General features: G+C 51.5%; 1 protein-coding gene across 4 annotated transcripts in view; it reads left to right on the top strand.

Annotated features, from left to right (window-relative positions):
* Positions 1 to 26,585, top strand: part of PLXNA4 (plexin A4) — a 401,976-nt gene that overhangs the window by 51,518 nt on the left and 323,873 nt on the right. For all 4 annotated transcript variants that reach the window (XM_053926493.2, XM_024555117.4, XM_071221702.1 and 1 more), the window contains exon 2: positions 12,495 to 13,759. In XM_053926493.2, coding sequence (XP_053782468.1) covers positions 12,575 to 13,759 — 1,185 coding nt within the window. In that variant the 5' untranslated portion in view covers positions 12,495 to 12,574. The remainder of the gene's footprint in view (positions 1 to 12,494; positions 13,760 to 26,585) is intronic.

The raw sequence follows: 26,585 nt of genomic DNA, 5'->3' as shown, positions 1-26,585 counted from the left end.
CTTACAAGGGAAATATTGGATTTGTCAGGAGACCTGAGTGGGAGACACATGAAGAGCAGGCTTTGGGTAAGTTAGTGAAATGCTCCGAGTCTCCGTGTCCCCATCTGGATGATAATAATCATGGGTTAGGGATAGACATGTATATTTGGAGTCATGAGTGTTTTTTGCACACAAAGGTTTGTAGAAGGCAAGGGTTACACACAAATGAAAGGCGGTGGTGATGGTGGAATTTCAGGCTGTGCAAGAGGGGGAGGTGGCTAGAGCTAGCAGATGTGTTTTCTATCTGCATGGAGCATTCTGTGTTTAAGTCCAGTGAGTGATGTACAGAGAATACCCGTAAGAACTATCCAGTCTGCTTAAAGGCCTCCTGGGTTTTGCAAAGGATTTGACCCTCTCTTACATCTTGGATCCATTTCTTGGCTTCTTGTGTCCCCCGTGACATAGCTTCTGAGAAGGTCCTGCAAGGGGGTGTCAGCAGCACCCAATGTGAACTCATTCTTGGCCTGGCCTTGCTCTGGGCTCTCCAGTAACATGCCGCCCTCTGCATTCTTGTCACTTGGAGGGAAGGATGGCATGAACAGTGCATAGGGGTGTGGTGGAAGTGAGTCAGTCCCACAAGAGTGCTGGTAACAGAGCCTGGCAGTGATGTTGGGGGCAGAGGCTGACTTGTTGAGGACTGTGCTGTGTAGCAGCTTTATATTGTTGGGTACTTTGGAGAATGGCCTCTGAGAGGCCTCACCATTCTGTGCCTCACTTAGGGAATGGTTTCCTGCTCCTTGTTTTGTGTGTTGCTGGCATAAATGCAGGGGTAGAGTAAGGACGCAGCGGTGGGGTGGGTGGGACAGAGGAGTTGGGAAATAAGAATGTTAGCTAATGTAGAATCGTTGCCAGAAACTGCACACATCTCCTTGGTCATTTGACTCGTAAGTATTTGTCCAGCGGGTGGGAGAGGCAGTACGACTTGGTGTTACAGGTTCCCACTGCAGGGGACCTGGACCCTTAAAGCACGTGGGAATAAGGGAGGCCAAGAACAACCTCTTTTAGGTTGTTCTTGGCCCCCCTTATAATAATGACATAGTAGCATTATGTGATCAGTACTAAATATTTAAAAAATTCAGTGTTGTCATGGTGATAGAGATTATTTCCAAACTTTGAGATATAAATTCCCTATTCTGCTATCTCCTTGCATATTTCCAGGTAGTAGGGCCTGGCCCCAAAACTTTGTTATAGTCATTCTAACCATTTTTTCTTTTAAGGAGTGAATATAGCTCTCTATTCGGCTTCCGGCTGTGGGGGGATTTCTGCCAAGATTTGCAGCATGCAGCTGAAATATGTTTTGTATTTTATGGGCTTTGCCTCATCGTGGAATTAAATAGCACTAATTACATGAATATAGACCAGCAAGGGAGACAACTGTTCACTTCCTGATTTTCGCTGAAATTAAAAAGGAAAAGGAGAAGGTAGAGGACAAGGAGAGGGCTGGGAGAGAGCCCGCCCACCAGGCGTTAGATAACAACGGAAGTGCTGCCATTTGGCCTAAACGGGCCCCAGATATTCTGCTCTCTCACGGTGCCACTGTTTGCTGAAATAACCAGCTCTTTGCTTGAAGACTCTGTGGGCTGGAAGGTAGGTGGCTTGGCTATGGGAAGCCAGTCAGCCCCGTCCCCTCATGGGGACATCAGTGTCAGGGCTGGGGATGGGGAGGCATGTCCAGCAGAGTGGTAACTAGGGGAGATGCTGAGGCCCCAAGATCTGAGAGCATTGGACACTCAGCTGGGTTCCCCGAGAACACTGCATTTAGCATTGTTTCCAATGCTACTGACTTTTTTTCAGTTAGAAAAGTCTAGTTAGAGATTTTGCACCAGTCTAAGGAAGGAAACTTACATTCTTTTTTTCCATTTCTTCTTTTGCTAAGGATAAGAAATGAAATGGGCCAGAACCTCCTTATCCTGGGGTGTACGTGAAGGGTGGGTGAGGATGCTTTGGGGAGTGGAGACCTCCTGCTAACTCTCTGTCACCTGTCACTTGTAGAAGTCCCCAGAGGCCAGAAGAGTGAACCCCCCATGGAACTTAGAAGGATCTGGCTCAGTGAATTGAGCCAACACCTGAGCAGGCAAAGCATGTCCTCCGCCAGCAGTTCTTATTGTGAGAGGAAGTAGGGTGAGGGCATGTGATCGAGGCCCACTTACACACAAGTGCCTGACGGCCTCTGAGGGCAGGCTCTACCAATGCAGCCCCCAATGCAGCTGTAGGCTGCTAAGAAGCCAATTTAAGCAGAGATGCAGAGTCTCAAGAGAAACTTCAACACCAGCCTTTTGTTTTCCAGCAAACGCCGCCCCAGGGGGTCCTAATCATCACCACCTTGTGGCTCCACTGTGAAGGCTGTAGGCGGAACCCTCCCAACATCAGTAACAGCCCGTGTTCCAGGAGGCCCTAAACTCTCACTTCTCCTAGATTTAGTGATCTCTCTCGCCTCGTCACCCCATTTCCAGTAACACTGTTTTACAGATGGGAAACCTGAGGCATCAAGAGAGAAGGGCAGCCCCTTAGCAGGACTGTGGCCTTAGATAATCATTCCTGACATCTGTAGCATCCTTGCCACAGTGATTCAGAGAGAGGAGGCTTTTACGGGTGACTTTGGTGGGCACATCAACAGCTATGAGCCAAGACCACCCCACCTCTTTCTCTGACTGTGAAAGGAGAGGGGAGTCTTCAGAGAGAGGAGCTTGTTTGGGTGAGGCCCACGCGGTGGATGCCAGGTGGAGGCTGGGCCGAGATGCCAGTGGGAGCTGCAGAGCTTCCTTCCCATATGAAAATTAGTCAGCAAAGCAAGCCTTCAATCCACTTCACTCCAGGCCACCTGCATGAAACGGGCTGCATGGCAGGGTGATGACTGTCCCCACTGTGTGCCGGACCAAGCCCCTTCTCCATCCACCCTGGTCTCGGGGCACCAAAAGTAATAGCAAATGTTCCCTTTGCCACAACTTTGCAGTGTCTTTATGTCCTTTTTATGATGTCCCTACATTTCTGCACATCTAGAAGCCAGTGGGGTGTCTTAGAAGACTGGCAGCCAGTCCCCCCTCCCACCTCTGGACAGCACATTCCTCATGGGCTGGGCCAAGACTGGGATGGGGAGAGGGACCACAGTGACGCCAAGTCCAGCTGGGGCATCTGACCCCAAATTCCTGGTGGGCCTGTCTCTTTAAATGAGACGCTGGAAAGAAGTTTATGATTCTGTCCTCCCAGCCCAGACTGCTATTGAGAGAGTTGTGTTTTTAAAGCCTCGCAGCCAGACTTGGAATGAAGAGAGTCATTGCTTAGCGACTCCCCTACCCGGAGCACAGTGCTTGGAGTATAAAGGGCTGCCGTAAATTAATAATAGAGTTCCATCTTGGGCTGCCTGGGCTCGCTGAAGCTCCAGCTCTGCTCTGCTGGGAACAGCAGACTTGGCGAGGGAAAGGTGGTTCTGCACCCTGGGGGTAGGGTGGCCTCATGGCCAAGGACAGGAGGCCTGGTGGAAGGAACCATAGATGGAGCCTCAGGGGTCCAGGGAAGGCCTAATCTCTGAATGGGGGCTACTCACAGACTCACCCTCCTACAGAGACTTCTAGGCTGGTGCCAAAGGCTCTGTCCATGGTAATAGCATTTCCCCAGCCCCCTTTAATAAACTGGGAAGTGAGGATTAAGAGCTCTGAGTAGCTGAGCTTGGTGCTGAATTTCTCAGGACCTGGGCTGGTTGCCTGGTGGCACCGGGGACTCTCAGTCTGGCTCCCCATCACTCCCTCTCCCCTACCCTTTATGCCCTTTGCTAGCCCTTCCCCCAACCAATGTCGCTTTTCTCATGCTCAGAAGAACAGAAGTAGAAGCAGAGGGACAGCAAGCACACTGGAGGGACTGACCCTGGGCCCACGGCCTGCCCCAGCTGTCGTGCATTCTGGTTTTCTGCTGGGTGGTGGCCAAGCTGACCCTTTTGACCGTCCCCCTGGCACGTGGGACTGTCCAGAGACAGCACTGTGACTCCTCTTGGAGGGACAATTGCTTTGACTTGATTTCCCCCCCTAGTGGTGATGATAGATTATGCTGTGACACCCACACCCTGGGACCCTTTTCCTTTTAGGAATATGGCACTCACTTCTGAAGTGGTGACAAGGAGGAGGGTGGCCGGTGAGACACATGGCAAGGAGGCTGTGTGCCCATCCCAGGCTTCCACCTGCTGCCAGCTGTACCCCTGGGCCATAGGTGCTTCACTTAAATATAATTCTCCTAAAAAAAGAATAGGAAGATAATTCATGGCTCCCACTTCTAGAAACCAAGAGTTTAAAATGAGAAAAACAGCAAAAAAAAATACTGGTTACCTAGTGATATTCTAAATTTGTAAATTACAAATTGGCATAACTCTCCAAAAGACGCGAGTCCATTTTGCTAATTTAGATCAATGAGTGCCTAGTATTTCTTGGATGAAATAGACATGTGACCTGTGCTGTGTCTCCAAGCCCCTCACTGTCCTCAGATGCACACATGTAGTACTTCCACATCCAAAACATGGGAAGGGCCACTGAGGAACATGAAGATTTTTCTGCTCTGTAGATCCTGGCATGGTTGTGCCCCGCCTCTCTAGATCTGGCGACCTCCAGCCTGGCTTTGGGAGCAAGGAGAGGACTTGCCCTCAGGGCAGCCCAAGGTGCCAGGGTCAGAGCTCCCAGGAGCCCAGCCTCAGCACGGAATCCTGGCTGGCTCTGACAAGCTGTCTGTTGCCTGTGTTTCTGCCCGTGTTAGTTAGAGTGGGGCCCACTGCTTTCACACACGAATCTACCAGCGCAGAGCCTTGTTCCTATCATGGTTTATTTCTTATCTTATGTGGATGTCCCTGGTCAGTGGGTGGACCCTTCCATCTTGAGGCTTCACCATCCCATCGGCCTCAGAATCCTCTTTATCCAGCAGGTGAAAGGGTCTGTAGACAAGACACACCTAACTTCTCACCTGTTGTGGCATGGAAGTGTCACTGTGATTTCTCTCTCGCTATTCGCATGGTCACGCCTGGACACCGGGTGGAAATGTAGACCGTAGTTAGTGGCCACCTCGTACAGACAGCTTCACACCTGCCACTGCATGGATGGGGAAGCACATACTTTTGATTGAAAGCGAGCTGCCTGTCCCTCAGCCTCACCTGTACGGAAGATGAAATTCCCTATAGTGCAGCACGGTAGGGAGGACTGGGAAGTGATGAGGCTTCCGGTTTCCAGGAGGGGCTGACAGGTAGAGCTTTGCAGAGCTTTCCAGTGACTGGATATGGCCTCAGAAGGGCACCGCTGGAGGGTCCTCTAGGGGACTTCAACCCCTAGGGGGCTAATGTTTTCTGCTTTGGAGTATGTGTACCCTTTGCACCCACCTCCAGATTTGGCCAAATGAATGGATGCATGCTGACTTCTAGCAACTGTCTTTTGCATTGTCGAAGTTTTCCTCACTGTAGTTTTGTCTCCAGGCCCGGCTCCTTCTCCTCAACAGGTCTGCACTGACTGCCTGTGCTGAGTGGGGCGCTGGTTCTCAAAGTCTAACTTGTGGATGCAAAGTCTAACTTGTGGACTTGTTATGAAATTCCAGCTGGTAGACCAGCTGCTCTCACTGTAAATCATGTATAAAGGAGGATACATTTGAAATTATGCTTTAAATGGACAAAATTGAGTATTTTAAATACTTCTAAGCCCTGGATTAGAGCAGTTAAAACCAACATTGGAGTCTGGTCCCTTTCTGAGCTAGGTGGCCCAGAACCAGGATTTACTTTGTGCTTCAGCTAGGTGATCCCAGCTGCCACCTCATATACCGTGCTGTAGAGCATTCATTCTTTCATTCATTTGCTCCCTCCTTGTTCATTCATTTATACATTTATCCATCCACTTATTCCTGTATTCCCACTTATTACATACCTCTTATGTATCAGCTCTGGCTTGGGACTAAAGAGAATAGTGGTGAAAAAATACATAACTTCTGACCTCTAAGAGTTTATATTTTTAGAGAGAGGACAGCATCAATGTGCAAATAAAACAGTTTGTAAAATGTGAGACTCTGGTGGGCACTAGCTCCTGTACCAACACACAGTAGGGCTGTCCTAGACCACTGCCAGGGTCAGAGTCCTCATTTGAAGAATGAATCCCTAGGTGAGGGGTTTTGGAGGATAAACCACCTGTGCAGAAGACACAGAAACATGAATAGGTGGAGAACATCTCAACAGATCGGCCAGCACAGCCCTCAAGGCAAATTCTGGGCAGACAGGGGAACATTGTATTTCATCATGAAAGGCAGGACACATACCCAACACTCACCTGAAATAAAGCCTCACTATTTGCAAAATTCTCATTTGTCTCCATGAGCTGTGGGACATGGAGATCTCTTTGGCGTACTCAGTTCTTCCTATGAAAGGACAATCTATTAGAGTGTGATGAGAGATACTACTCTTTTGGCTAGAAGGCTGGATTTTTATGGGTTAGGATTCTTTCATTAACAAGTGCCAGAAAACTGAATCCACATAGGCTTACGAAATGGGAGAGAATTTGGCTCATGTAACTGGAAAGAATAAGCATAGAGCTGGCTTCAGGGCACATGATCTAGACAGCTCTGTGATGTCACCAGGCCTGGGACCCGGTACGCTCCACCCTCTGGCTCAGCTCGGCTCTCCTCAGTAGGTTGACTTCATTCCTTTAAGTTTCCCCCTCCTCACCTTCCACCCCCATAGTTACAAGATGGCACGTGTATTTCTTAGGCTCACATATCTCCAAGGTCACATCTGATGGAAGAGCTAGAACTTTTCCCTCAGCACTCCCACCCAAAGTCTTATTGTCTCACAAAGCTTCTGATCTATCCAGAGGCCTGTCCCTGAACCAATCACTGTGACTGCCCAACCCTTGCTCTGTGCTGATTGGTGTGGGCCCAGGTCGTGTGTACACCCTTGAACAAGGGGTGGAGATAGTAAGAGTTTTTAGGCTGAGAAAGGGTGAAGGGGTGGATCTCCAGAGGATAAATGTATGGTAGCCAAAAATAATAGCTGTCCACTGTTTCTAACAATGTCTTTTGAATTATTATTTTTTTAAATCACAACTGTATTAGTCAGTGTTCTCCAGAGAAACAGAATTGGGTCACACAATTAGGGAGGCTCCAAATCCCAAATCTGCAGGGTGGACCCGCAGACGGGAGACTTGGAGGAGAGCTCAGGTTGCAGTTCAAGTCCAAAAGCTGTCGTCTGCCCCAATCCCCTCTTGCTCAGGGGAGGTCAGTCTTTTGTTCTGTTCAATCTTCAACTCATTTGATGCCACTCACTCCCATTATAGTTGGGGTTGGAGGGAGTCTGCTTCACTCAGTGTCCACCAGTTCAAATGTTAACCACATTCATAAATATTTTCAGAGACATCCAGAATGATGTTTGACCACGTGTCTGGGCACCCAGGCTCAGCCAAGTTGACACATAAAATTAACCATCACAATGACCAACAGGAAGAAACACCCATACATCACACTCGATATGTACATATATGCGGCTGACACAAAATTCTCACTAAATTGTTCTTTTCCTAAATGTGACACGCTCTGGTTTTTCTCTTCTATTTTATTTAAGAAGCATGTGTGGCCCACTCGGTTGGTTTCTGGACTTGTGATGGGTTGTAGAGATGCTTTATTGAAACGATTGAAACGTCATCTTAGAATATGTTTTTCTGAGCGTTCTATTATTCCATAGCAAATGCCCGAGCGCTAGCACTTTGTCCAGCGGGTCAGAGAAGGCGCTGTGGGCAGCTGAAGGAGACCTGGAGAGCTTTCTGAGGCCCAACATGATTTGTGTGACCTCAGCCAGAACTTGTGCCTGCTCATGCCTCAGTTTCCCTATCTGTAAAGGAGGTATACTTACGAGTACCTCTTCAACCTACACCTGTTGCAAACAATAAAATCAGATTGAGGTAATGTGAAAACACCTCGTAAACTCCAAAGTAATTTTGTGAGGTAATTGCTATTTTAAAATACTCTATAATCTTCTCTACCACTCAGGAATCTGAGAGGATGGTGCTATTTCGTGAAAATTAGTTTGAGCTCTTCAAAACTTGCCACATAAAACAAAGACAGTCCCAATTTCTTTAATCAAAATGATGATCAGCTTCTAAAAATGAGTCCTGTCTCCCCTGAGATTCCTCAGAATTAAAATCTGATTTCAAAGAAGGGAAAATTGCAGCGTGTTTGGGTTTGATTTAGAGCTGAGCTCTGCTGCCTGCCTACTACTTTCCCACCCCACCTGGCTCAGCGAGTCCTTCGGGGCAACCTGGAGATGGTTCAGCTGCATCACTTGTCTTTAAGAAGTAGAGTTGGGCTGAATGCTCCCTCTAATAGTTTGTTTTAAGACCAGCTAATTGATGACCCCAAAGAGAAATGGGGGGTAGGGTCGAGGGTTTCCTAGGTTGGGTCACCATTTATAAGGATTGATGTTTGGAATGGAAGCCACATTGGAAGCCCCAGCTTTGCTGGAATGGAGCAGCCTCAGGCAGCCTGGGGTGAGGGGGCAGGGCACTGGAGCTGAGGTAGGAGGGCTGCTTGCAGGTTGGGTTGCCTCTGGGGTGCCCAGTGGGGACTCTGGTGAGGCAGGCTGGAGCCCACAGCCTTGCTTATTCCCTTCTCTTCCATTTCTCTGTTACTTGTTTTCCCATCAGTCCCGTTCGTGGTGTGTAAAATGAGAGGCTGGTTATTCCTATCACACATTATTGTTTTCTATGGGTCTCCCCACCCTCTCCAGGCACAGTGATTTCAGCATCCTCAGATGAGGGTGATAAGTATTTGAGATGCATAACTGTGTCTCATTTCAGTGCCTAATAGAAGATGGAGAATGAGCCCTGGCACCTTTCTGCTCAGTAAATTCATAATTACAGGCTTCCTCGTCTCGCCTCTTGCAAACTAGAGAACTGTTGATTGGCTCGTGAGTCTGCGAGTGTGTACAGTAAGGAGGGGGCATGGCAGGCCTGCTTTCTCTAGTGCTTGGCAGTTTCCAACACAGGGACGGCCTAGAGTTCCCTCCCGAGGGCTGGTGTCTGAGCCCCGACCTGCATCTGCCCCAGACCTGGAATGAGGGTTACCAGCCCTGCTGGAATTTGGTTGTTGGCAGCGATGTTCTGAGAGCTGTGTTAGCCAGCAGAGCAGATGGCACCCAAAGGCCAGGATCCTCCAAATAAAGGCCAGGGAGCAGATGCTGAAGTAGGTTCACAGGAAAGGCTGTGGGTGGTGGAAAGAGCACTGGACTGGGAGCACCGGACAGGGACCTGAGCTTAATCCCACCCCCACCTTCAACTTACTATGTGACCTCCTGCAAGTCATTAATTTCTCTGGATCTCAACCTCCTTGTCTCTAAAATCAGGGATTGGGATCATTAAACTGGATTATCTCTTTTAGATCACAAACTTCTAGATTCTTCGCTGATACTTGGATCTGTACAGGCAATTCAAAGTGAACCATCCCGACTCCTCAGCACTCTAAATGACATATTACCTGATGATATCGTAATCCTAACTTTTTTCATCTTATTTCAATCTCTTCAACAACAACTATCACTTACTAAGTGCTTATGTGTGCTAGAGGCTGTCCAGTCATTAATGCTTTCAGAGGTAGATAGTGGTGCCCCTCCGATGGGTGTCACCTGCCAGGTTGCCCTGCGGGTCCCAGGGGCTTTGCTTTTCACCTACAGAGCTGGGAGGTACTGCTGGGTGAAGTCCTGGATTTCTCAGTTTGGGGACTTACATGAATTGAAAAAGGCTTCCAAGTACTCTGTATTCTGGGCCCAGGAATCGCACGTTGCTAGAAAGAATACAGGTTTTCCAGTGATACAAACCTGAGTTTCAATTCCACCTCTGTCACTTGGTAACCACTTGCCTTTGCACAACTAAAATTTCCTCACCTGAGAAGCAGGTAGAACAGTCTTGACCCCAGTGAACAGTTGTGCTGATCAGGTGAGGTAACCCGCGTGCCAGCCGTCGTATGGGGCCTGGGGTGCGGTACATGGCCCACAGACAGTGATGTTCCCCGTTGCTTCCGGCCTCTCTTTCTGCCGATTGGAAAACAGATCTCGATCTTCCACAGTGTGCCAGGCGCTGCTCTGGGGCTATGGACACACTGGCGAGCAAGGCAGGCCCTCCCTGCCCACAGTCCTCAGCTCCAAACTCAGTTTCTTCTGCAGACTCAATGGAGAGGAATGTGGAGTCTCCTTTCTGGGGGCCTTTAAGTTTCTTTCCTTAATACCATGCCTTTCGGGCTCACCTTGCACAGATATCCTGATGACACTGGTGGTTCTGTCTCTCCAGCTCTTCCTTCTCTCCGGCTCTCAGGAACCCTGTCCTCCGGACAGACTCTTGCTGGCATACATCCTGTTTGATATGCCCAGGATTTTGCTGTGCCGACCCCTGCCCATGGAGGCCTTTCCCTTCTAGCTCCGCATGTCCTCTCCAAGTTCATGGCTCAGCCCAAATGCCATCCCCTCCCCAAGGCTTCCTACACCCTGCTCCGTGCTCCCCCACCCCAACTTAGAAGTCATTTACTTCTTGCAAACTCCCAAAGCACTCTGTGGTCTAGCAGATAGCTTTTCACCGTCTGAGTAATTTCGGTCCTTGTGGTGTGTGCCTGATTTAGCCCCAGCCGTCCTTGGATTTCACGGTGTCTAGCACGTCTCACATGTGGCCTGAGCAAACATTTTCCACCCGGGGAGACTGAATGAAGGCCTTCAACATGCAGGGCTACTGTCAGTTGTAGGTCTGCCATCTGTCTCCTTTGATCCTTTCCTGAGAAGACCTGTGTTTTCATTGGGATTTGAGCTCACAACGTCAAGTCTGTCTTCTTCTCTCTTCTCTTGGTTTCCTTCTAACTTCGTGCTCTTTCCCTGCTGGAGGGTTTTCTGTTGCTCAACAGTTACTTCTTCCCATTACCTTGTTTTGACATACTTGGGTATGAATGAGAGAAATTCCACGAAGCTGAGACACTCCCAAGTAAGAGGGAGGCCATTCCTGCCTTGATTTCTGCCCAGCTGAAGGAAGTGTGAAGCTGTTTTCTGGAATCACATGCAGAAGCATAGGATAGGAATTCACGAGAACACTAGGACAGAACGCTGTTTTGCTTCATGGGGAGTTACTTGTTTATTTCTTTCCCTGGCCACTTCTTTAAAAAGTTCACTCCCATTAATGAAAACCTCTCTGAGGACGCCCGCGCTGGGAGGCAGCCAAGATCTGCCTTGTTGAAAGGACATTGGGTCTCAGAGGCGAGCAGTGTATCCAGAGGACCTGGCTGCTGCTGCAGTGAGAAGGGACTGAGGATGCGGGTTTCTGACTTGGGCACATGCACCATCCACCCAGCAGGAGGGGTAGGGGAGGGACAAAGGGGAAGCTTCCCCTGCAGTAGGTGCAGACTCTGAGGGCCTGGCAGTAATTGATAGACCCCGAGAAGTGGTTGTTTGCACTCTGCTGCTGTGTGCAAACAGTAACCGGGGTACATCCCCATCCGTGCCTGGCTGACCTGAGATGGTTTGGTAGATAAGAATGAGAACTTGCCGTGGACTTGGACAGCCAGGTTTGAATCCACCTCTACCACTTCTAGCGGTGCAAGTTCCAGAACTCCCCTAAGCTGTAAAGTAGGGGTAACAATGCTACTAACTTCACAGGACTACGAGCCAGGGTCCCAGCAAGAAACAGGACATGCAAACTCACTCACTTGCACAAAGGTTAATACAGAGACTCTTGGGAAAAGTGTGGCTCCTTAAGAGGCAGGGCAGTATTTAGGAATAGAAACAGTGACGCCCTGTTTGCTCCTCTAGGACCAGAGCAGGGTGGGCAGGGTGATGGAGACAGAGAGACCAGGTGGAGAGGCCTGACTAGGTCCCTGCGTGACCTGTGGACAAAGGTCAGAGCCCATGCATGCAGCCCACCTCCACTTCTGCTGTTTTCTCCCCCTTCCCTTCTTCCAGCCTTTTGCTGATGCTCTTCCCTGGCTGCACCTAACCAGGCCTGAGGGCGAGGAGTCCATGGATGTACCTGTATGTAGGTCAGCCTTCCGTGTGCAGACCAGGGTGGAGAGTGGAGCTGGAGGGGCATATGGAAGAGCCCAGCAGGGAGAGCTTTGTTAAACTGAAGTTCAAGATTAAGATTTGTCCCTGGAAGCTACAGGACAGCTACTGGCACAGTCAGGCACTCAAGAGGTGGCTGTTACTGCCGCCATCATCATCATCACTATTATCATTATTGCCATCACTATTGTTTCTACTATTATTATTACTGAAATGTCCTCCTGTGGCTGCTGCCACCTGCCCGTGCTGTGCCACACACCCATGGCGACCATGTCCCTTGGCCTCTAGCTCCCCCCAGCACAGTTCTCTGTTTAGACATGAGCAGAATACATTGAGGACTCCCCCCCCCGTCCCCGGGCAAGCTATGGGGTGAAGCTAAACTGTTGTCATGGTCACCCAGCATCTTATCCTTTTTCCCCCATAGGGACCCTCCACTCCTGAGTCCTGGCCCTCCCAGGAGGACGCTTTGTCAGTGCTGCCGTGCCACGAGGACTCGTGTCTGAAATGAAAGCCATGCCCTGGAACTGGACTTGCCTGCTGTCCCATCTCCTGATGGTGGGGATGGGCTCCTCCACTCTGCTCCCCCGGCAGCCACCCCCGCCGGCCCAGAAGCGGTCTTTTGTCACATTTCGCGGGGAGCCAGGGGAGAGCTTCAACCACCTGGTAGTGGACAAGAGGACAGGGCACATTTACCTGGGGGCTGTCAACCGGATCTACAAGCTCTCCAGTGACCTGAAGGTCTTGGTGACCCACCAGACAGGGCCAGATGAGGACAACCCCAATTGCTACCCACCCCGCATCGTCCAGACGTGCAACGAGCCCCTGACCACCACCAACAACGTCAACAAGATGCTCCTCATAGACTACAAGGAGAACAGGCTGATTGCTTGTGGGAGCCTCTATCAAGGCATCTGCAAACTCCTGAGGCTGGAGGACCTCTTCAAGCTGGGGGAGCCTTTCCACAAGAAGGAGCACTACCTGTCGGGAGTCAACGAGAGCGGCTCTGTGTTCGGAGTGATCGTCTCCTACAGCAACCTGGACGACAAGCTCTTCATTGCTACGGCAGTGGACGGGAAGCCAGAGTACTTCCCCACCATCTCCAGTCGGAAGTTGACCAAGAACTCAGAGGCGGATGGCATGTTCGCTTATGTCTTCCACGATGAGTTTGTGGCCTCAATGATTAAGATCCCTTCAGACACCTTCACCGTCATCCCTGACTTTGATATCTACTATGTCTATGGCTTCAGCAGTGGCAACTTTGTCTACTTTTTGACCCTTCAGCCTGAGATGGTTTCTCCCCCAGGCTCCACCACAAAGGAACAGGTTTACACATCCAAGCTCGTGAGGCTTTGCAAGGAGGACACCGCCTTCAACTCCTACGTGGAGGTGCCCATTGGCTGTGAGCACAATGCGGTGGAGTACCGCTTGCTGCAGGCTGCCTACCTGTCCAAAGCTGGGGCTGTGCTCGCCCAGACCCTCGGAGTCCGTCCAGAGGACGACCTCCTCTTCGCTCTCTTCTCCAAGGGCCAGAAGCGGAAAATGAAATCCCTGGATGAGTCGGCCCTATGCATCTTCATCTTGAAGCAGATCAATGACCGCATTAAGGAGCGGCTGCAGTCCTGCTACCGGGGTGAGGGCACGCTGGACCTGGCCTGGCTCAAGGTGAAGGACATCCCCTGCAGCAGCGCGGTGAGTCAGGGGAGGGCCTGTGGGCTGGGACGACACGGTGTGGAGGGAGGACCCTAGCCTGTGGCCTCTGAGGGCTGTGAATCACCCATGCCATTTTGCGGATGGCACAAGTATATCCCACATCTGGGTCTCACTGGACTCAGACCATCACCAGCTCAAACACGTGTGACTATGCAACTGAGCTTATAAGAGTCAGAACAAGAGCTGAAATGTGGATTTCCTACCAGGACACTTTTATCTGCTGTGCATTGGTTTGCTGGTTATGGGAGGGAGTACTAGGAATAGGCAGGAATCGTGTTGCTGACAAGTCACATGTACCAGACATTGCTGAAGGCCAGTTAGCATGTGCTGTAGGCCTCTTACCAACCACACCTGGGAATCCCTTGCCTGGGAGCTTAGAATAAAACCATTACTGGGAGTAATGGAGTCAGCCATTCTACGTTCGAGACAGATATGGAATTTCAGGAGACTTAGGTTTTCAGCCCCTTGTGTATCTTTAGGAAACGGAGCAGTAAGAGCAGAAGTCAGGTGAGAGTCCAGCGACCATAGAGGGGAAAGCAGAGCTTGCTCAGAAAACTATATATATTTTTATTTTTTTCTTGAATTTTTAAAAATATATTTTATTGATTATGCTATTACAGTTGTTCCATTTTTTCTCCCCTTTATTTCCCTCTACTCTATACCCCCCTCTCACCAGCATTTCCCCACTTTAGTTCATGTCCATGGATTATAAATATACATTCTTTGGCTTCTCCATTTCCTATATTCTTCTTACCCTCCCCGTCTATTTTGTGCTCTCGTGAGCACGTACACATACACCCCAGGTTAGAAGATGTCAAGTTCGTGCTGGGTGCTCACTAAGTAACTAGTTCTTTTCAGGTCAGAGAGGTTGGCTATTTTTTCAGTAGACACTTCTGTAGAGAACTTGCTCCAACTCTGTCTTTTGGGGAGTAAAATCAGCTGCAGGGATCAGGCTTGCTGCCCATGGGCAGGAGTTTGCCCCACCCTTGCTCCCTGACACACTACCGAAAGTCAAGTCCATCACGGATGTCTGCAGAGCCGCAGGTTCCAACACCGCACGGTGGCCTGGGAGAGAACAGAGCGAAACAGCTTCTCAAGACAGGCTAATGCCAGGACTGGAGTAATGGAGCCAGATAACAGGCTTTTGATTTTTTTTTTTTCTTTTGGCTTTAATTAGCCTTTTCAAGTTAGAGGCAAGTTCAGGGCTGAGAGGAGAAAGGAGGAAGCCAGAAACTGCGTGCAGGGCCAGGGCTGTCTCCCCAGCCAGTCTGAAAGGTCACACCAGCTTTTAATGCACAGTATCAGTTTCCTTTGATTCTGCCGATCCTCGAGGTACTTTGCTCTGGAGCTCTCGGCTGCAATTCATTTGGCCTCAGCTCAGACCACATGTGTTACCTACGCCATCGGCCAGGCCAGGCTCCAGAGCGTCCCCACTGAGGAACCCTTGTTGGCACACTGTTGGCAAACACAGCTTTTTCTCCACCTTTCCCCATGGCTGCTGGGTTCCTTTTCTTTTTCCCTTCCTGCCTCCAGGCAGGGATGGACAGGAGGACTCTTGGGTTCTCTTTGTCTCTGAGTCCAAGATTCCCTTGAGGCCTGCGAAGTGGAACCCAGTCTCAGGGGGGTCTCTGTCCTGTGGTGTTTCAGTGGTAGAAAAACAGCCCAGGAGGTTGACTTTTAGGACTTGTGTTTTGCAGGGTAGGGGTCCCCTATGGGTTTTATCATAGTCACAGCTCAAAGAGCTTGAAAACAGGGTCTGATGAGTGGTTGATTTTTATCGTGTTCCTGTTGTTCAAGTTCCCTAAGCTACACTGTTTCTCCTGTGGTGTACTTCGGGCCTTTCTGGTCCCTTTCATTTCCTGGGACCACATCCTTTCCTCTGAAATCATGCCTCCAAAACTCAGAGCCAGGAACAGTGTACACCCTAGAGCCGCTGACCCCTCACTAGGTCCCTGCTGCCCCTCTGACTGTGTTCAGGAAGGATGGGGGACAGTGGGGAGAGAATACCTGTGTGACTTGGCCTGCCATGCCACAGGGCATCCCTGGGATGGTATCATGGGCCACAACCCAGTGCCCAGGCTGGGAGAAGCCATGGACTGGGAGACTGGAAGCTCAGTCTGCAGGCCCCCGAGAGCTTCCTGTTTTCACTGCAGGTAAATTGGGGGGGTCTGGCTGAGCCCACGTCACAGATGAAGGCCTGGCGCCAATAGTGGCCTCCTCATGGGACTGTCACTGCGAGTGTCCATGCCTGTTGCCAAAGCAAATCCCTGAGTGGGTGTTGCACGCAGAGGCTGGGGAAGCAACCCCGTGTTTCCTGGTGCGTGTTGGGGGTGGAAGCAGCTTCTACCTTTGCCTCTGGGCCATTCTTTTCCTGTGTCCTGGAGGGTTTTTTTTAGCCTGACTGGAAAGAGGGGTCCAAGAACAAATGGGGCAATGTTTGCAAATGGCTCTCAGGATCTCAGGAGGGCATGGGCAGAAGGGGGGCCCTAGAGGGGTCAGCCAGGGGCCCAGTTTGTCTCAGGATTCAGGGGACCACACACCAGGCTGAGGCCTTTTGCTGAGGATCGTCCAGGTGAGTTGATGATAATGGGTCTCTTTGGGATGGCCTCTGCTTCTGGTCCCTTTGAGGGCTGCTGCACAGGCTCCTCACACCTGTCTGCAGAGCACGTGATAGGGCAAAGAGCCCATTCATAGCCAATAGCTTCTGTCATATGCCAGGGCCTACACAGGCCCAGGTGACAGCTCCTAGGCCTTTCTTGGGAGCCCTGACACCCCTGGCCTGGAGGCGGCAGCCAGGCTGGAGAGCGTGCTGCTGTGGGCCAAGGTTCTTGTGTTCTCTAGGCCCATTGCTCTGGCATCCCAGAGTCCCCAGGCAGGGCCATCTATTTCTTCCTCAACCTTTTTTCAGCCTTTTGGAGTAAACTTACAGAAAACTAGCCCTTCTCTCTCTGAATGTATTAATGACTGGATGAAACATTTATTAGGACTTTAACAATGTACTCAAACCTGGTAGAGGCCAAGAATAAGGAAATGACATTGGTCTCCAGGAGCCCAAGAATCCAGGAGTGAGATGCACCCAGGCAGGTCATTATGGTCTATGTGGCGGGAACAATGGCTGTGGTCCTAGGGAGTGATAATCTCTCACTCCACTCAAATCTCCCCTGAGTTTGGAACCAATTGGCAAGTGGATGTAGGGGTCAGGCCTTGTCAGCTTCAGTGTGATAAGGCTAGATGATGTAAAAATCAGCTTTTTAATCTCTCCCTTGAGACTTGAACTTCAAGTGACCTTCCAACAGAAAACGTAGGTCCTTGGGGGCAAAGACTCTTATCCAGAATCACCGCTTCACACCTGTCAAGCTCCAGTAGAAGGAGCAGAGAGTGGCAGCTTATGAGCAACCTGACAATCCCATTGTAGGAGTCTGTACAGGGCTTGACAGTTTACAAAGGGGTTCGTCATCTCCCTTTCCTCTCTCCACAGTACTGTGGGGTAGCAGAAAGGGCACATCCTCTCCAGCTAAGGAAATAGAGGAACAGAGAAGTCAAGTACTTCACTCAAGGTCTTGTAATTGGCAGACTAGACCCTACTATACACCCTAGTTCCCAGCCGGCTGCTTTTTCCACTAGTGTTTCTCAGTGGCATCTGGGACGGGACAATTCACTGGGCATCGCAGGACATTTACAATCCTGGGCACTGGAGCCTGAAGTGCCAAGCAGACTCCCCAAACACCATGAGAGCTAGAGAGTCCCCTCACCTTTCTAACAGTGGAGTGCCAGCGTTAGACCAAGGCCTATCTGACTTCGGGGTTTACCTGCCAGCCCAGCCAGTCTCACAGAGGCACAGGGGCCGGGCTTATCATGTTTAACCCCAAGCTTGAGTTCATGCCCAGCAGTGAGGAGTAGTGAAGGAGAAGAACCCCATTCATGGGCGCTGTTACTTTGACTCCTGTATTTATTGTTTCTCAGGCACAGCAGCCCTGGGAGGAGGCAGGCTTACCCCCATCCCAGCCTGGACGGTCACTCGGGTTTGTCTGGCGCCTGCCATTCTGAAACGCCACGTCCGAGAGCGAGCGTCCGGAATGGCCAGGCGGTCGTCCCAGGCTCCAGGTGCTGGTCTCTGCCAGTCTGCTCGGGTGTTTTCTTTTCGTGTCAGCAGGAAGGGCAGCTCTGAGTAGATGGGGTGTATCCTGTTGTTTATGGCGCTGGGCAAGGTTTCTCTTTCTGCTCAGCAACAGTCCTCTCGCAGAGCAGGAACTCGCCCTCTCACTGCCTGGGCCCTCCTTTCCATCCCCACTACGTATGCCACAGGCACACACTGCGGCACACTAAACGTGCACGCCCATTCCACGCTCGAGTCCCCAGTGACAGCACACATCACCGAGCTCCTCTCACAGCCCGTTGGCCCCGTACTCCTGACTTCCGGTTTAGCATTTGAGGGACGGTGCTGCCATATCACAACCTGAAGCTTTACAGAATCAAGTCTTCCCCCGCCCCCTCCTCAAGATGACTTCTGTCCTAGGTATTCAGGTGAAAAGCCCACCCACCTCCCTCTTTGGCCAGCAGGGTTTGCAGTGGAAGTCACATCCCAGCCCAGTGCACACAGTGTTTTGGAGTACAGGATGGTGGCCACACCCTGGGTGGTGTGGCTGGTCCCAGTGAGAGGAAAGGCCTCGAGGTTGGCCTTCTCGGCTGGACACATTTTCCCAGGATGCCACCCTGGGCCCATCGGGTCCGCAGGGAGAGTGTCAAGACCCAGGAACCGCATATGCCGAATTTTAACAGACGGCTGCCGAGAGAGCCCACTATAGGGTTTACTGAGCGGTGGGTTAGGGTGCGGGGCCGTGCAATGCTGTGTCCTGATGCTGAGTCATCTACCTCGTGAGCCCTGGCAGGGAAGCGTGCACACCTATACACACGCTCGTGTGTACACAGGCTCTCTCTGTCCTGGGTGCCGACTCCCTTCCCACAGTGTCTCTTCTCCCCGTCACTTTTGCCTGTCTGCAGCTCTCTCTGCTGTGTCTCAGTGTCCCACATGCACTGACACTCTGTACTGCCCTGTCTTCAGCGCCCCCCCCCCGTGATTTATTCTCCCACACGCCCCACATTACATGAAGCAGCTAATACAGCGAGAGTTCTCTCTCACGTGTACACAGGCACGTGCAAGCACCCCATACGGTGTGCGATAGCTCTCCCCAAATTGGCAGCCGAGCTGCTCATTCAATCAGCACACACCAGCCCGACTTCACAATCCAGAATCGCATCTGTGGGCCTTCCCTTCAATTCCAGCCATCCTCGCAGGGTGGCGTCTTGGCCGGGATAGTGTCCTGGGAGTTTGGAACTTCGGGTCTGAGCCAGTCCCGACCCCTGAGATGTCACTGGGCTGGTGAGCAGCTTCCCTTTTGTTTTGCGTTATACATTTCATCTTCAAGGAGGTGATAAAATAGCCTCCCCTTAGTAAAGTGTGTGGAGACCGCTGTGGAAAGAGAAATACAGGGCCATTCATCGATAAGGACAGACACAGAGCACTTTACATCTGTAGGACACCTGAACAGCTTCATAGCCCCATCTGTGGATCCTCCTGGGGTTATAATAACCACGTGATGGGGTAGAAAGAGACGTAATAATATCGCTGTGATTTCAAACTTCTATTTTTTCTCCACTGGTATCCAATTCAGAGCGATTTGGGATGTGCCTCACCTGGGTGTTCTGTCTGACATCCCAGGCCTGGAATGCACCCGCTTGCCTCCCTTTCTGTCCCTTAGAATGCTAAGCTGAGGTATTTGAAGGAGAGGGTACATTTCGGGCCAGGCTCCCCCTGCTGTTACCTTCAGGAGCCCCATCCCTTTTGCAAAGGCAGAAGGGACTGACTCCACATGGGCAGAAAGCACTTGCTTCTTCTCATTAACAAAGTTAGTAGAGAGAAAAAAGAAAGACAACTAAGGGAGTTCTCTCTTCAGGCTCTCAATTTACATTTTTTTCCTAGTAGAAAGGCCCCACATGCTGTCCACGTGCATGAGACGGAATCAGTGGGAGAGAAGAAAGGCCACATCTTTCCCTGGTCTTGGCGTCCTTACTGTGTCTCTGCCATTGTTCCAAAACATAATGGGATTTGTCTGGCTGATTTATCCTGCAGACAGGCAACATCACCCAGACTCACACACGGCCTGAGGAGCGAGAGGGGAAGATGCGTGGCAACGAGAGTAGGGCTAATAAAATTTATTCCCACTAATGAGGGAATGACCTACCCTGTAATTCGGCCTGGCGAGCGGGGCCGGTGCTTCCCAGCGCCCGCCAGCAAACACACAAACTTAATCATCATGGCACGCTCCAATTACAGCTCCAGTGGTGGCCAGGGTTGTCTGCAGAAGACTGGGAGGGGAGCCGGAACGTGGGATTGATGGGCCGTGTGGGATTTCTTTGCCCTTGACAAGTAGCACCAGGGAGCTCTGAAGTTAAGATACAAAAGGAGAAGGACAGCGCCCAGGTGGGTCTGACTTGGTACCATTCCCAACGCTGAGAAGCCTCCCCTGGTCGTTCCCCTGGATCCAGGGTTGGCTACTGGACTAGGTCCAGCGTGGTGGCCACCTGCAGAGCTGGGCTGGTGGAGTTGGGCTCCCATTCTCTTGCTCGGCTGGCCTATAGCACCGGCCGTGGTGTCGTGGCCCTCTCTGCTCATCAGGGGCGGGAATACGGGGCTCTCAGCCGCTGAGCTGATGAGGAGGAGAAGGTCATGGGTGAAGCCCAGGGTTCTGAGTTGGAGCTCCTTTCTGACGGCTGTGCTCTGCTGCTCCTGGGAGGGGCACCTCTCCATGGCTCGCTGGTGGTTACAGACAGGCCTGCAGAGAGTGCTTAGTTAATGCCCCTCTCCTGGGAAAACAGCTCAAATTAGTGGCATTAGGTTCCTATTAGAAGGACAGCTTGTTATTGCGATGAGTAAAAGACCACTTAGATATCTGGTGGGATGGGACCACAGACAGTTTCAAAACACATCGAAATGCCAAAATGAGTATAAAAATAAGTGTCGCTTTCAGCAGATCACATTCATTGTTCAATGGATAGTTAAGCGCATTAATTCAATGGCAGCGTGCCTCAGAATCCACACACACGCACACACACACGCACACACGAAGCTCCTCAAACACCATGACCTGCTATATGTAGGTATCAGCCATTTTTGAGACGCTTAGAAACAAGGCACTTGGCTCTCGGGAACATCGGTATCATTTGTTGGGTTGTTTTTCCAACCCGGAGGCATTTTTCATGAAACCAAAAATGTGTTTGTCTAACTAGGTTATTGTGGCTGTGGTTTGCTGGCTTCCCCTCTCTTTGCACACATTTATTTTCCTACAGTCTCGTTGAAAAAGACACAATAAAGAATCCTGAGATAATGTGTTAGTATCGAAGCGGACAAGGCCTCATTCCCGAGTCCCTGGCTGTGCTCACCGTCAGGTGCAGAGCCAGCCTTCACCTGTTGCAGGTCTTCCTCGGCTCTCAAGAGAGTTCAGCCTGTAGGGTCAGCATGGGCAGTGGGCAGACCTTTGGGGAGGGGTGGGACTCGTGCAAGGGAAAGGGAAGTTTGTGCACAGCAGTCCAACCATTAGGGCGCTGTGTAGTTCAATTGTATTTCTTTCTTTGTTACAGAAACTAGCACTCAAGCACGTGGGACTGTTTTATGGAGTAAGAGGCTTTCTGATGAGAGTAAACCCAGCCTGCTAGAGGCTGGGTTTACTCTCCCCAAAATGTTTCTGCCCCTCTGAGGACCTCTTTCTGCTTACCTCCTCCCCCACTGTCGGAGGGCACAGAGTCATCGGTGGGCAGCAGACCCGGGTGCATTTATGGACACCTAGGGGTCAGGGGTCATGTTTGAGATATGGCCCCAATAAGTGGGCGATCTTTATCTTCCTGTACCGCAGAGCTTCACGGCTGGAGTCTGTGTATAGACACGAGCTGCTGCGGCTTCTCTGATCCGTATCTCCCTTTAGAGAGAAATCCCACGTGTGTAATTCACCGATGCCCCGTTTCCAGTGGAGGTCTGCTGTGATCAGCTCCTGGGGGCGGGGTGTGTGTGTACCTGTAATTAATTAATGGGAAGAAATTGAGGGCTGCTGAGCATCATGAATTCAAAGGCCTTCTCTTTCCCGCGTCAGCAGGTGCCTCAGGGGCTCCCCTCCTCTTCTTCTCCTCACTTGTATTTCTTTTCAAAGCTTCAGCTCTCACTTTCCTTTGGGACCAGTAGGCCCGGGAAAGGAGGAAGCCCAGCTCTCCTGACTGCCTAAGGGCCTCCGCCAGAGGGGAGAGTTAGTGGTCCCTTCCAGAGGTCACAGAAGGTCAGAGCACTCACGGGGGGCAGCAGGAAAGGGAGGTGCAGGCCGGGGCTCTTCCCTGCGCAGCCGTGGCTGCTGGGACTAGGTTTCCCTGGCGCTGGAATAGGCTTCTTTGGGGTCACCCTCTTACAACACCAGCAGAATCCCCTTCAGAGATCAGATGTTTTTTTCCCTCTGGACTGGGGAGTTGGGGTTCTGGTACCAATTTTCTGATAACTTGATTGTTCACAGGCCAGTGTGAGGGAACATCATTTCACTTTCTAGGCCTCCATTTCCTCTTCTGGGAGATTCTAAGATCCTGAGTCACTTTCCTTCTCCACAATAACGTGACATGTGAGAGAATGGCCAAGTACTGTACTTGCCAGAGAACCCCGAAGTGCTCCCAGGCAGCTCGGCTTCCACAAAGCCCTGCTGCTTCCCCCGGCATTGGTGGCTGTGCCCTCTGTGCCCCCAGCACCCGACTCCTTACTGAAGCAGGGCATGTCTGGCCTTGGCCGCTCATGGCCCAGGTCTGTCTCCCTGCCTGGGAAAGGGGAGAAACTGAGATATTTCATCTCTAGATTGTTGGGTCCTTACCTACTTCTTGTGTTTAGTAGATCATTCTTAATTGGTTTTAAGCAAATTAACAAGTGAGGAACAGTTAATAGTGTTGCCTTCATTTAGTGCCTTGGTTTCCCCTAATAGAAACAGGAGGTCCAATAGGGTAATAGACCAACAATTTGATGGAAAGGGCCTAACTGAAGGCCCCACAGTGAGTGGGCTTGAGCCAACCTCTGATGCTCTTTTCCCCTGCCTAACGTGGCCTCCTAGCTTCGGGGGTAGGCATGGGGGTGCTCAGGACTCTTATGCATGGGACTGGAGGCTACTTTGGCATTCAAGCAGGGCAGGAGAACTGGCTTGCTCACAGATGAAAGGAATCCTCTCTGCTGGACCAGGAGCTGCCCATGAGCAATGGGAGGACCAGGTCTGACCTTGAATTTTCCGTTCCAGGCACAGAGACTGCTGCTGCCGGCCCGGAACAGTTGGCAGCTGCCTCCTGGTTGGAGGAGTTGGCTGCATGGGCTATACCTGCTCTCGTACCTGGTTGGTCTCCTGTGGATTAGTTTGGGATATTTGTAAACAGTGATGCCTGGGGTACAAGGGGCAGCCGTGGCTATGGGAGAGACCATGTCCTGGAATTGAGCTAATTGGTCCACAGGGGCATGGACCTGGTGACCCCTAACTCATTAGCACTTTATTTGGACCACTGAGCTCTGGCCTACTTATGACCTTTCCATAATAAGGACTCAGCGTGGGTTTCTGCAAAGGTGGGGCAACTGTGGATGAGCTCGAACTGCTCCACTTGGCAGGGGAGGGGCCATGAGGAACCAGCCCAGGGGTGAGGAGTGATTTCAGGGTCAGGTCCCCACTCTCTGCCCCAGCACCCGGGGCCTTCGGGATGGGGTGGCACAGTGTCCGGGTGATGGTGGTTTCTTATGTGTGAGTCGTGCAGGCCTGGGGTCAGGAAATGATGCAGAAGGGCTCTAAAGGACATGTCTCCAGGGTCCCCAAGGCCTGTCCCCTTCTTTAGCCCTTCCCCAAGAGTCTCCACAGAGACCACCAGACACTCCAGAGGTTCCTGGGTGGCCGCTTTGCAGCTCTGTCCTGGAGCCTGGGAGACGGCTGGGGACGGCTACTGGCAGCATTTCCGGGGAGATGGGAGAGCTCTGCAGAGTGCCAGTCGCTCTGCAGAGTGGGAGCAATTTCCCTGTAATTGGTAAAGTAACCGTAACTGCTCTGTCATTTGTATGTAGCGACACGTAATTGCACAGTAACCTTTGCCGCTGTGGGCAAGGGAAGCACGGGAAACTGTTAGATTGTAATTCGGAGTGTCAGCGCCGGCTCCCCAGGCCGCCTGCACCCATACCCTCATGGAGGCCCTTGGGGCTGCCACAGGCCTCTGCGCATCCTGGTCCAGTGGGTCCTGCTCCAGAGCAAGGATGCTTGTCACATGTCATTCTCTCCCTGGCACGGTCTATGTGCCCTCCGCTAGGATGGGGACCTCCATAGTGACGCAGACCAGGGCATCTCAGACGTCAGCGGCAGCGGAGTCACCGGGAGGGAGTTAAGATGCAGATCTCTGAGCCCCACCCCAGAGTTTCTGATCCAGTAGGTCCGAGAGGGGCCTGAGAATTTGCATTTCCAACGAATGGTGCTGCATCTGCTGGATCTTAGACTGTGCGTCTGCTCTGCCCTTCAGCCTCATTGATCTGACAGAGCTTAGCAAGTACCGCCTTTGCTATTTCATCTCGATAACATTAGCTCCTTTCACCCCAATAACACCTCTCTGAGGCAGGTGCCATGAATTTCCCCAAAGACCCGAGACTCGCCGAGGTTGTCTGAACTGTGTAGGAGGACGAACAGCAGGAAGCAGAAGCAACTCCCATACTTACAGAGCTCCCGACGTGGTGCTGCTTGCCCCGAATCTGTTCATCCTGACAACAGTGTGTACTCTTAATACTGTCCTCCTTCTACCCACGAGAGACTGAGACACAGAGAGCCTGAAACTAACTTGCCCAAGGGCACGCAGCAGTAAGTGGTGGAGCTGGGATTCAACCCTAGGCATCCTGGCTCAAATTCCAAAGTGTTAGGCACTGTGAAACTTAGGCTTTTATTTACTCATCCATCCATCCATCCATCCAACACATATTTCTTAACATACTATGAACCTGGAACTAGGCTAAAGGTACAAAGATGCATAAAACATGGTCCCATCCTTGAGCCCATGGTCCCTGAAATCCAGTGGGTCATCAGTCTTAATTTATAACCCATGTATCCCGTGAAGACACCTGTGGAAGCAGGTTTGGTATCCTGATCGGGGGAGAGGGGGCCCCGGCGAGTGTGGCCCTGTCTGAGACATCAGTATGTGTTCACGGGGTTGCCCACACAGGCACCACGTATATTTCTGTGCACAGACCCTACTTCTTCCCCTGCTGAGAATGAAGTTGCTCTCTAATAAGCAAACATTAGAATGGTGGCCATGGCTCATTCACGGGTGTTTGTGGCGTGGTGAGAGGAAGGGCTGCAACCTCGGTCTGCAGACCAGGCTGGGCTCCTGATGATAGCTGCGGTGAGTCCCTTTCTGGCTCCTCTGGCTGCTGCTCTAATCTTGCTGTTAATGGGGCCCAGGGCAAGAGTCCTTCCCCACTGCCCAGAGGGCTCAGGATTCCATGCCAGCCCGCACCTGTCCGAGGCTTTTTTCAATTCGCCTTCCCTTCTAGAGCCACAAGGCCCTGGCCCCTGCTCCCTACACCCTGGCCCCCGTGAGTCTGTGGGCCCTGAGGGACCCTCTGCCTTCTCCGCCCAGAGCTGTAGGGACCCTGTGGCTGCAGCTCCACTCACACCTGGCAGGTGTGCTCGTGGACAATTGTGCTCTGGGGGGCGGGGCATGGCAGGGCCCCTTCCAGCAGCCATCCTGCCCCTGTTCTGGGCAGGATTTCCATTGGAAAAATTAATGTGAAACATCACCTTACATTGATGAAATGCTTTCCTGTTTATTATGTGTCTTCACACCTGTTATCTCACCTTGACCTCACAACATCCTTTCCTAGCTATTTTAGAGGCAGGGAAATGGAGGCTCAGAGAACAGGCGAGGCCCGTGCCAAGCGGTCTAGTTGAGAAGTGGCTCAGCTGCTCTGTGAACCCCAACCCTGTGCTTTTTCCACTACTTCAGGGTTAAAAATCCCTCCCCATCTCCCCAGCTTTGAGGAAGCAAAGAACGAGGCCCCCTCATGCCACAGCTGGGGGCCCCAGCATCCACAACCACCTGGTCAGAGGCCTGGATCCCGTCTTCACCACCTGGGGCCCCGCTCAGAGGTGCAGGGCAGCCTGGGGAGAAAGCCATCATTGTCCCTGGAATGCAGTCACCTCAGTAGAAGCCCAGCTGCAGTCTCCTGGCAGTGACACCAGGAGGTAGGCTACTGGGAGGGGATGACTGTCGGGTGCAGGTGAGGACACTGAGACCTGGCTCCTGATGGAGCCGCAGGGGGAGTTGTTAGGAGCGGAAGAGGGCAGAGCCCTGGCAGCCAGGCTGAGCTGCCCTCACTTCCTTCTGAGGAAACGTCCCTCTCCCAGCCCCTCTGCTGTGCCCTGGTGTCACAGCAGCAGGAACTCACAGGTCCCCGACTTTCCGCCTCTGAGCAACCAATGACTCAATGATGCAGTTGGTCAAATGCAGGCTGCCTTCTTGTGGGTGGTTGTTTATTTATTTGCCTGTGTTCTGCCCAGCCACGGGGAAGAAGGGTTTTCAGTAACCAACCACTCAGAAGTGCAGTTCCGTGGACTGAGCAGCCTGAGCCTCCCCAGCCCAGGGAGGCATGTGTTCATGCTGGGAGGTGGGGGGGTGGGGGGAGACCATGAAACAAGGACTGCTTTACTCCCTGCCTCGGTTTCTCCCTGTGCAGAGCAGACGGTCAATCCTTCAGCCTCATCTCTTTAGAAAATGG

Source organism: Desmodus rotundus, chromosome 6, assembly GCF_022682495.2.
Source record: "Desmodus rotundus isolate HL8 chromosome 6, HLdesRot8A.1, whole genome shotgun sequence".
NCBI lineage: Eukaryota > Metazoa > Chordata > Mammalia > Chiroptera > Phyllostomidae > Desmodus > Desmodus rotundus.
This window is presented reverse-complemented; position numbering and strand designations above follow the sequence as displayed.